This window comes from Leucoraja erinacea, chromosome 33 (assembly GCF_028641065.1).
Source record: "Leucoraja erinacea ecotype New England chromosome 33, Leri_hhj_1, whole genome shotgun sequence".
In the NCBI taxonomy this organism is placed as follows: domain Eukaryota; kingdom Metazoa; phylum Chordata; class Chondrichthyes; order Rajiformes; family Rajidae; genus Leucoraja; species Leucoraja erinaceus.
In genome coordinates, this window is record NC_073409.1 from 12,829,426 (window position 1) to 12,841,465 (window position 12,040).

The 12,040-nt window shown below is 41.4% G+C and overlaps 1 protein-coding gene across 8 annotated transcripts in view; it reads left to right on the forward strand.

Annotated features, from left to right (window-relative positions):
• The window catches only part of golm2 (golgi membrane protein 2), a 65,395-nt gene that overhangs the window by 38,026 nt on the left and 15,329 nt on the right, over positions 1-12,040 (forward strand). For all 8 annotated transcript variants that reach the window (XM_055661375.1, XM_055661374.1, XM_055661373.1 and 5 more), the window contains 4 exons: positions 232-403; positions 4,759-4,839; positions 8,915-9,172; positions 10,188-10,370. In XM_055661375.1, the coding sequence (XP_055517350.1) occupies positions 232-403; positions 4,759-4,839; positions 8,915-9,172; positions 10,188-10,370 (694 nt within the window). The remainder of the gene's footprint in view (positions 1-231; positions 404-4,758; positions 4,840-8,914; positions 9,173-10,187; positions 10,371-12,040) is intronic.

Below are 12,040 nucleotides of genomic sequence, written 5' to 3' on the forward strand. Positions count from 1 at the left end.
TCACCCACTCCTTTTTTCTGGAGATGCTGCCTGACCCGCTGAGTTACTCCAGCACTTTGTGTCTAGAGATCTATCTTTGGTGTAAACTCACAAGAGTACAAAGTGCACAGAAGAAATTGATCTTGTGGGCAAGGAAAGTTTCTCAACTGAGAAAGTGTTTGTGGTTTATTAATGCTTGCCAATGTTACTTTGCCTCTAATTACACCTACCGTTTTTGAATTTGCTGCACAGGCCGGAGAGGAGAAGGAGGAAGCACGTGATGCTCGGGAATCTGACGTGGATTACAGCAAAGCCAAAGTAAATCCTGAGAATTTGCAACAGATTGTTAAGAGCAATAAACCTGTCGTTAACCTTGATGGAAGCAAACTGCAATCTCATCAGGACAACGATATGGAATTATTAAGTAAGAAACACATGTAATAAGTCATGTCCTTGTACAATCTAACCAGTATTCTTCTACCTGTCAGGTAAATGTGTTTGAATATTTTTGTGTGTGTCATAATGGAAACCCCAGATTTCATAAATATAATGTAATTTTCTTTCAGGTTCATTTTTCGAGTGTAAAATTAAGCTTCAGAGAAATTAATTATTCCATTTGTATTATGTTAATGCAATATGCAAAATATTCCTTTCCAAGGAAATGGGAATGCAATTCTGATTCTTGTAATCAAATGTTATAATGAAGTTCCACCTCAAGTTGATGAGAATGTTGTAATAATTAGTTCCCCTTAGAGCTGTAGATGTGCATAATCACCTTTGCATCAACTTACTGATTGAGGTCAAAGCTTTGAGTGAGAAAATAGTTTGGCACTAAGTGTATTTGACTTAAAATACCTTAATTTGAGCATACTTGTAATCAACTGTGTGCACTCTGCAGGACACAAACGGTTTTGATTAAATATAAATCACCTTCAAAACACTATCATCGTTCTAAAGGCTTCTTCAGCCCAACTATCTTTTATTAATGTTGTTTTGTACTTCGTCTTAGCTTCAGTGTGAGTTTGATTTCTGAAATGTTCATAATTAGCAAAGAAACTATCGTGAATAATAAACCACCCATTTCTCTGCTTTTTAGTGCTCCTTTAATACTTGCAATGCCAGTTTATTAACAAATCTATAGTTATTAACTTCTGAATTCAGTTTAAGTAGTGTTTCATTTATTGCCATCTTTAGCCTTGTGTGCAGCCTGCTCTTGAGGGAGTTCCTAAAGTTATCTCCAAAAATAGTTTTAGTTGTCTTGTCATTCTGCCAGCTACCCCACCCTCAACCTCCAACTCGAGAGCCCAAGACTAGGCCAATCCCATAACTTGGAAAGGCTATTAAAGTATATCTTCTATTGTTTGGCAGGTTGCAAGGAATGTTTCTTCTCTTTGAACTTTTTCTTTCTTTTGCTTCCTAAGCTATAAATATTCTTCCATTGGTGTGTTGAAATCTGTTTCCTGTTCTGAGGTACTTTCTCAAGGTATTGTTATTGGTTTATTATTCTCACATGTAACTGAGATGCAGTGAAAAACTTTGTTTGCATGTATTCCAATCATTCTATACACGAGTCCAACCAAGCCATGCATAAGTAGTATAGAGAAAAACATATCAGTGTGCAGAAAATAGTGTTACGGCATTTAAGCATTCCAATAGTGCAAGGTCGGCAAGAAGATAGTTGGAAGATTGGAATTACACCCTAGCTTTCGAGAAGTCTGTTCAGTGGTCTGGTAGCGGCAGGGAAGAACCAGTTCCTGAATCTGATGGTATGTGTTTTCCATCAAGTACATGTGATAGAAAATCATGTTGATGATGATGTTGGCTGCTTTCCTGAGGCAGCACGAAGTGTAGGTGTGGAGTCAATAGGTGGAGGCTGGCTTTTGAGATGTACTGAGGAGGGGGTTCTTGAGGTCTGTTGCCAAACCAAGCTGTAATGCATTCTGAAAGGACACTTTCTACAGTGCATCTGTAGAAATTGGAAAGAGTAGTTGAAGTACTGCTGAACCTTAATGTTCTGAATTAGAGACATTGCTTTGTTAATCATAATATCAATGTGGTTGGTCCATGACAAATAGTTGATGATACAAGGCTTTACAAATGTAACTCCTTCCTCAGTGCAGTTATTTCTTTTCAGATTTTATTTTAGCAGGAAACTGTTGGAATCAATTAAATAAATGAAATAGCAAAACACTAAAGAATAATAAAACTATGCAGTTTCAAATTCCATTCATGAAAAGAAAATCATGATTGACCAATACACTGAATTTCTTTGTTTGTGACTCATACAATCGATTAGGTGTATTTGGACTTTCAGAAAGCTTTGATGCCCCACTTAATGGATTTTCCATCAAGGTTGTGGCACATGAAATTGTGGATAATTGTAGAGAATTGGTTAAAAACAATGAGTGGGGATGAAAGTTGACACAAAGCTGGAGTAACTCAGTGGACTTCCAGAAGGCTTTCGACAAGGTCCCACATAAAAAAATTAGTATACAAACTTAAAGCACAAGGCATTGGGGGTTCAGTATTGATGTGGATAGAGAACTGGCTGGCAAACAGGAAGCAAAGAGTAGGAGTAAACGGGTCCTTTTCACAATGGCAGGCAGTGACTAGTGGGGTACCCCAAGGCTCAGTACTGGGACCCCAGCTATTTACAATATATATTAATGATCTGGATGAGGGAATTGAAGGCAATATCTCCAAGTTTGCGGATGACACTAAGCTGGGGGGCAGTGTTAGCTGTGAGGAGGATGCTAGGAGACTGCAGGGTGACTTGGATAGGCTGGGTGAGTGGGCAAATGTTTGGCAGATGCAGTATAATGTGGATAAATGTGAGGTTATCCATTTTGGTGGCAAAAACAGGAAATCAGACTATTATCTAAATGGTGGCCGATTGGGAAAGGGGAGATGCAGCGAGACCTGGGTGTCATGGTACACCAGTCATTGAAGGTAGGCATGCAGGTGCAGCAGGCAGTAAAGAAAGCGAATGGCATGTTAGCTTTCATTGCAAAAGGATTTGAGTATAGGAGCAGAGAGGTTCTACTGCAGTTGTACAGGGTCTTGGTGAGACCACACCTGGAGTATTGCGTACAGTTTTGGTCTCCAAATCTGAGGAAGGACATTATTGCCATAGAGGGAGTGCAGAGACGGTTCACCAGACTGATTCCTGGGATGTCAGGACTGTCTTATGAAGAAAGACTGGATAGACTTGGTTTATACTCTCTAGAATTTAGAAGATTGAGAGGGGATCTTATAGAAACTTACAAAATTCTTAAGGGGTGGACAGGCTAGATGCAGGAAGATTGTTCCCGGTGTTAGGGAAGTCCAGGACAAGGGGTCACAGCTTAAGGATAAAGGGGAAATCCTTTAAAACCGAGATGAGAAGAACTTTTTTCACGCAGAGAGTGGTGAATCTCTGGAACTCTCTGCCACAGAGGGTATTTGAGGCCACTTCATTGGCTATATTTAAGAGGGAGTTAGATGTGGCCCTTGTGGCTAAGGGGATCAGGGGGTATGGAGAGAAGGCAGGTACGGGATACTGAGTTGGATGATCAGCCATGATCATATTGAATGGCGGTGCAGGCTCGAAGGGCCGAATGGCCTCTACTCCTGCACCTAATTTCTATGTTTCTAGGCTACGTGACATGCTGAGTGAGTGGGCAAAAATACAGTAGATAGTTGTGGGAAAATGTGATCATCCCCTTTGGAGCACGGATAAGAATACTTTGGAAATACACAAATGACTTGTATATAAATTACCGAAAACCAACATGCAGATGCAACAAATAGTTAGGAAGATAAATAGTATATTAGCTATATACAAGAGCCTTTGAATCTTACTCCAATTGTAGAGGTTCATGGTGAGACTACTCCTATTATGAATAGTTTGGGCCTAAAAAAGAATGTACTTGCTCCAACATCTTGCCATAAAGGTTGCGCAGTGAAGATTAATTCGACCTGTCCCAGGATGGTGAATTTGCCATTTGAATGAGAGGCACTCTCACTGTAAATGAAAACAGTGAGAATCTTTTATCGAGAGTGGCTGTTCCCACTGACTGAAGATTCTAGAATGAGGAGATGTGATCTCAGAACAAAGATGAGCAATTTCTTCCGGCAACAGTGAATCATTGGAATTCTCCTTTCCGGAGGGCTGTGGAGACTACGTCATGAAGTTTATTCAGACCAGGGATTGACAGATTTCAAGGTATGAAGAAAATGGACGGATGTAGGAATAGTACAAAAAAAGACACATGTTGGAGGTCTGCCAATGGAAAAGCAGCCTCGACAGGCAAGGTGACCCACGTCTCGTTTATATTGTTTTCCTTTGGACCAAACGCCAACGTTAGAACCAATGATACAAATGGCTGCAGTATGAATGATGTACCGCAGGGACTCCAGCAGTTGAAGGATAGCTTTATAGCTCCCTACTGCTCCAATATCTGTCACCTTACAGAGCACTACCATTTCACGGAATTCTGTCTAGGGCACTTTAGCTATTTGGTATTTTGTTCATGGAAGTCGATGTTCTGTAATTTGCTCTCTCAACTGAGGGCATGTCATTATCCCAGTCATGGGAGTGAGTGGTGCAGGGAAAGCTCACTCCCCCCCCCCATCACTTTTCATCAACTATGGTTCGACCGACGATAAACTTGGCCAACCATCCACGTCTCAGAAACCTTGTTGCAAATTAAGTTGTCTTTTGGCTTGATCATGATCTTTTTGCCAAATTAATTCTTTTTGGTAATGTGATTATTTAAAATTCTAATATTGTTTTTACAGATGTGGGCAAAGCAGATGATGATGCTGGAATGCCTGGGATAGAAGAAAATGAACAGGGAAAGTCCATGGATATGTTGGTTGGTATGTATAAGGGACACATTTTTATGAATACATTCTATCTACATCTCCTGACTACATTCTATCTTTGTCCCGCCTACTCCCCTGACATCGGTCTCGACCTGAAACGTTACCCATTCCTTCCCTCCAGACATGCTGCGTGACCTGCTGAGTTACTCCAGCATTTTGTGTTTAACTTTGATTTAAACCAGCATCTGCCGTTCTCTTTTATACATTTTGTATGAATACACTTGAATGTTGCCATTTCATTACGACTTGTATCATATCATAAAATTAGTTGGAAATTTCCCAAATTGTTTAGCATTTATGTAAATATTGATAAATGTATTTAGTTTCATTGTGTTCTATTCGGGAGTCTGTAGGAACCTGATGAGATGAGCTGGCAATGTTAATCTGCTTCCATGAACTATTTTTCCTCTGCCCATTTTCTGCAGTAAGAGCCAATGGTTGGGTGCAGGAAATTTAATCTTCCTTCCTACTATAATCTTTATATTAAATTACTCTCTTCCAAGCACCCCCTTTGTGAATTCACGTAAATGCTTGCTTGTCGTTTTACCTTTGACAGTTTACCCCAGCTAAGAGACTGTAAAGTTCCCTAATGTACCATGAAGTGCACACTAGTAGGTTAGTGCCATGGTTCCTTCAGTCGTTGCATCATGCTGTTTGAAAGTTCTAAACTCAGTGGAATGTTCTCTGAATCATCCAAAAAGTGAATGTTCAGGCTAATTGTCTTACTGATAAATTACAGATAACAACCATTATAATGTTCTTCTAAATAGTACATGTTTCTCTTATCCTGAAAACAAATGGAAATATAACATGCCCCAGAGCCCTGCCATTCACTGTGTACTGTAGGTCCTGCTCTTGTTAGACTTCCTAAAATGCAACAGCTCGCATTGAGGCAACACCTTGCCCTGAGGCAGACCACTAGTCGCTGGCCTCCAGTCCAAAAAGCAACTTTCCACCATCACTCTCTGCTTTCTTTTTAGAAGCCAATTTTCTATCCAATCAGTTACCCCCTCCTTGGATCCCATATGATCTAGCCTTCCAGAGCAGCCTACCATGCGGAGCTTTGTCAACAGAGTGTCTACTGCATTGCGCTTGAAGTTCTGTACAGGGCAGACTGTATAACAATGGCCTATTTCATTCCCAAAAGGACGTTAATGAGGTAGATGGGTTTTTATATTACAGTTCTGCATATTTGTACCCCATAGCTACAGGCATTTTAAGTTACTCACCATGCCCCCAACAAATGAGGCTCACTGAAAGACAGATGTGCTGCATTAAAATGCAATTTTTGTTTCTTTTACATTGAATGCTAAGGGTTGGGACAGGAAAATGGGAAAAACATTGTAGCAAAACACTGGTTGCAGTGCCATCTTGTGGTAATCTGAGAGTAGGGAAACTTGTACGCAAAATAGCATTTAGAGCAGTTTTTTTAATGTTCGTAGACACGCCGGAGGAAGGCCTGTATATTGTAGGAAGGTACTGCAGATGCTGGTTTAAACCAAAGATAGCCACAATGCTGTAGTATTGTGTGGCGCCATGGAGAGTGGCAGCCTCGCCAGCAGCTGTCCGTCCTTTCACCCATTTTGTTATTTTTAGTGTCTAAAATGATGTTTTAAAGGCTTCATAGTCTCTTTTATGGGGTGGGGGGGAGGTGGGGGAAACCGTTTCCTAGTCACTTAGCTGGTCGGAGATGTGTCTTTACTCCAAGGGTGAAGGGTTCAAAGGCCCCGGCCATGGGTGAATAAAGAGGAAGATGCCTTCCCTCACAGTGGGGAAACGTTGATTCCACTGTGGGGATGTTCATGTTAAACTCTATTGTGTATTGTGTTTTTATTTGTATGGCTATATGGTAACTCAAATCTCACTGTACCAATTGGTGCAAGTGACAATAAATGTAACTTGAACTTCACTCCGTGGGACAGGCAGCATCTCTGGATAGAAGCAATGGGTGATGTTTGTTGTTGCCTTCTAGCTACAATGATCTATTCTACATTTTCCTTTCTCCATCCTCTTGTCTCTGTTTCACACCGTTCACTTCCTTATCTCTGTACCAACCTCTCCCCTGACTTGGTCTGAAGGGTCTCGACCAGAAACGTCAACCTTTTCCTTTTTTTTTTTTTTGGCCCAGAGAAGCTGCCTGTCCTGCTGTTACTCCAGCATTTTGTGTCTACTGAGAAAGGCCATTCAGCCCATTTTGATTCGATCTTCCTGAGTTTTCCTTATGACCGCAGTATTTAAGAGTAGAGACCTGGAAATATGAAGCACTGCAGATGCTGGGAACTGGAGCATCAAGCAATCTGCTGAAGGAACGCACTGGGTCGAGCAGCTTCCGTGAAGAAAAATGCATTGTTGATGTTTTGGATTGAGATCCCTCGCATAGATCAAAAGAGTAGAGGGGACATAATAAAGTATAAAGACATGAAGGGCAGGTGTGGGGCAAGTGCTAGATGTCCACATCTTAGGACCACTGTTTAAATAAATTATATTAATTTAATTAATATTTTTTAATTTTATATCTATATCTATCTATAACTCATCTTGTTTGTTTGTTTGTATGTGCGTGAGATCCCAAAACCCCGCCAAAACTGTACGTGACAGCGCTACAATTTTGTGGCCCACGTTACTCACCTTTGTCCTGGGATGTAAATGAAACCAGTTTCGTTCGGATTCATGTTATATTTTACAAGTTATTGACATTTTTAACTTTATAGAAAACACTTTTCAAACCACTTTTCCACTTGCCCTGCCCATCAGTCACGTTTGTCGATGTCACAATGGGATCCTGAACCTCATTTGCATTAAAAAATTGCGATTTTCAAAAACTGTTTTAATCAATCTTCCATTTTCAGTAACAGCTAACATTGTGTTTAGGTTATTTTAAAGAAAAATCACGATATACATTGTGGTGGTGGTGGGGGGGGAATAGTAAAGACGTTTCATTTAAAAAAAAACATCGCTATTTTCATTGTGGCGGGGGGGGGGGGGGGGGGGGGAGAGAGTGGGGAGGGGCAGGGGATAGTGGAGAGGAGGGGGGTAGGGTGGGGGGAGGCGAGGAGGGTTAGTGTGGGAGGAGGGGGGATAGCGTGGGAGGATGGGGATAGAGGGAGAGTAGTGGGGATAAAAGAAGAGGAGGGAAGTGGGGGAGGTTGAAGGAGCAGGGAGAGGAGGGGGGTGAGGAGAGGGGTTACGGAGGGACGGAGTGGCTGAGGCAGGGGAAAGGAGTGGGAGGGGAGGAGGAGAGGGGAAAGAAGAGGGAGGGTGAAGAGTGGGTGAGACTGCTGGGGGATGAGTAGGCATGGAGGAGGATAGGCCTATGAAGAGGAATGGCAAGGCGCAGTTGGAGGAGGGTTGCCGTGACTCGCGTCACAACGGGGATCTCTGGCGTAACAACGGGAACCTCTCAGCTGCGCCTGCGCACTTGGGGGCTATGGGTCAGTGGTAGAATATTGCCTTGGTGACGGGGCCAACGTGTCCGCACCTGGTCTAGTCCATAATCTTTGTAGCTTGATAAGTTCACGTTGCATTTGCTTCCTTTCCAGGCTGAAATGCAAAATTCATTTTCTTTACCTAAGAGAGTCTTTGTTATGAGAATACTCTGGAATTTAGCTCCATAGCTATTCCTCACCTTACAAGGGTCCTGAAATGTGTCTCCCGTTTCTGTGCCACATTAATACATAATCGATCACAGTTAATTGTAAATGGAAGAGTTAAACTTTGATTATAGGTCCAGTAACTTTTGTAACTATTGCTAATTCTGCCCAAGGGTGATGAGTAATGGCAATACAGAAGATGCCAACTATGAGACCAAGATGTCTATTTCACAATTTTGGCCTGATTATATGATGGAAGTTTTTTCATTTGTCAGTGGACATTAACTCCTTCGCGCGCGTGTGTGTTCCCTCTCTCTTCCCCTCTTTCCCCCCCCCCCCCAGGTCTTATCTACAGAATTGTGTAGATGCCAAGTGTGGATCATTTTATCTAACTAAAGTTTCATCTAATTAGTTTTTACTGTTTTTGTTTAAATGGATAGAGCCTAAATGATTAACGTCGTACTAAATTATTCCTTCAGATCACAAAGACAAGATGAACTTTGAAAGGATCGAAAAACCACCAGCTAACAGCATGGAGAATGACGTAAAGCCTGACCATCGGGGTCCGGCTATGCAGGCTCCACCCAAGCTCGCTGTGCAGCATGATAATCAAGCAGAGAAACAAGTCAATGTAAACATGCCAAATCCTGGAGACCTTGACGACCAAGCCAACATGGAAGATGATGAAGTTCATGTCAGAGCAGATGAATTTGGAGAGTCTCAGAATCAGCAGCAAGGTAAATGTCATTTGTGGAGCACTCGGTCTTTAACACAGTTATTTAGGCATTTCCAGATATTTAAATCTGTGTAACAACCTGAATTGTCTCGGCTCATGGCACTGGCTGAACTACTACTTGTGTTTCAATTAGCATGTCCATCAGTTCCTCATTTTCGTCTATTCCCTCACCCTTTCACCAACCCAGTGCCACACTCGCCCCCTCCCAGTATCATTTACTGATTCTCAGCAGGCAGATGTAACAAGAGCCAGGCCTGTAAAATAATGTAGAATACTGGTGTTAGGAAAGGAAAGAAGAGAGAACTCAACTTCCCATCCTTAACTCATCCCTTCCCATCCAAACCACCCCCTCCCCAGGCAGAGGTTCACTAGTACCTCCTCCAACCTCATCTACTGTATTTGTATTGCTCAAGATGTGGACGGTTATACATTGGCGAGACCAAATGCAGACTGGGCGATCGTTTCGCAGAACACCTTTGCTCAGCACCCGTGAACCAACCTGATTTCCAGGTTGCTGGACACTTTAATTCTCCTACCCTTTCCTAGGTTTCCTCCATTGTCAGAGTGAGACTAAACGCAAATTGGAGGAAAGGCATCTGACAGCCCAGTGGCATGAATATTGATTTATCTCACTTCAAGTAATTCCGGCATTCTCTCTCTATCCCTCCCCCACCTGAGTCGCACTAGCTTCTCATTTTCACCCTACAAACAGCTGACAATGGCTAATTTCCTTTATCATTGTTACTTTTTTGCATCTTTCATTCATTGTTCTTTATTTCTCCACATCACCGTCTATCTCTCGTTCCCTTATCCCTAACCAATCTGAAGAAGGGTCTCGACCCGAAACGACACCCATTTATTCTCCCCAGAGATGCTGCCTGTCCTGAGTTACTCCAGGTTTTTGTGACTATCTTCATAATCTGAAATTTGTGTTCTGTTTGCATACATAATGTGATAACCGCATTACGAAAAGATACCTCTGAATTAAAATGTGTTCCTTTGTCTCACAAATATAGTCTTGGATAAGCAGCATCAAGGAAAATTAATGCAATTAACAAAGGAGTCTGTCATGCAGCTGCCATCTAATCAAGCTCCACACTTAATTCCTGGCCAAGCATTGTCAAATCATTTTCATCGGCAGGGTGGGAAAGTCCATGAGAAAGCAAATGAGCTGAGAGAGCACGTTAAAGGTCAACGAGGTGAGTGTTCTTTGTGCGTAATGATTGCATCAACAACTGTGCTTTTCATGGGGAGCTAATTTGCAACACGTCCCAGTTTCTGCATTACGCCACTCATTTATTGCAGCGTGTTAAATGCCACTGTAAAACCAAAAAAAAAAACTAAACCTGCTCTTTCAGTACACATCTCTGAGTTAACACATTTTAAATGAGACATTTTAAACATTGGTTTATCATAATCTTTGCAACAAATCAATTTCAAGGATCTCTTGCAATTTTCTGGTGTCTTTAACAATATACTTTTTTTTTAACCGATATCTATTCATAAAGAAAATATAACCACCTTGGAGGATTTTATGAAACCACGCATGGTGTGTGAACAGTGTCCTTGTGTTGCAGATAGGAAGCATGGAAATCCCTTACGGCTGGATCAGATTGGAGCGGTGTTATTAAATAACACCCTTCAGCAGTTGCAGGAGCAGACAATTGGATGTCAGTGGGCTACAGGCTCGCTTTAAACAACTAACTGGGTGGGACCATGTATAGCAGTGACCTATCTAGATGGTGTCCACGGCAAATACATAATGTCATTAACTATCTTAACAATTAATTTTGTTCAGTGATAAAATAAAGATATCCAGTGATACTGTACAGAAAGCCAAAACACAGTCTTTAGTTGATTGTGGTTAAAGGATAATAGATAATTGGACCATGATAATAGGTTATATTACCCACTTTAAAGACATGGATTCTGTCCCTGGCATTCAATTCTATTTATGAACTTGATGTCCACAATGGAAGATGTCAATATCTGTTTGAGTAAGCTTGTTAAGATTGTGTGATTACAGCAAATGCTGTGGTGCTACACAAGGTGAGAAGCCAAACTGTAAATGTCAGGTGTAGCATGTTGGGAGGCCCAAACTTGGATGATAAGGTGTGTTTCAGTTCACAGAAGATAGAGCAATAGGAGCAGTACTTAAGATGCCTCAATCTTTTGTGCTTTTTGATTAGATCATGTTGGATCTTTGGCCTCTGCCCCATGTTCCTCCTAATCCCCATTATTCATGGTTTCCCCATACATCAGAAATTGATCACAACTTTGAATATGTTCAAAGATTCCTCCTCCAAAGCTATCCAGTAGAAAATTCTGAAAATGCCTTTCACACCGAGTAGAAATTCAGAGAATTATACAGCCCAAATTTTGGCCTCTTTGGACCATCTTGTCCATGTTCTCGACCCGAAACGTCACCCAGAGATGTCCAGAGATATGCTGCCTGATCCGCTGAGTTACTCCAGCATTTTGTGTCTACCGACAGTGATGCTGATCTATGCTAATCCTATTTTGCCTACATTAGGCCTGTATCCCTCTCCTGTACTATTCCAGTCCATGTCCAAAAACCTTTAAACATTGCACTTGTATCTGGTTCCACCACCACCTCTGCCAGTTTATTTTAGATAAGCCTCTTCAGAATTTTGTATATTTCATTAAGATAACTTTTCGACTTCCTCTACCAAATTATTTCCTATTACATTTGTGAATAGAATAATTTATTTTGCAGTTGATGGTAGTCTTGCTTTATTCCCAGTTAATATTTTGTAAGATTGCCAAGCCTGAGGCTCCAGGAATTGATTCCATTTTAAGCAACCCAGGAGAAGATTAGCAGAATATTACAAAATATATCGAAATTTCA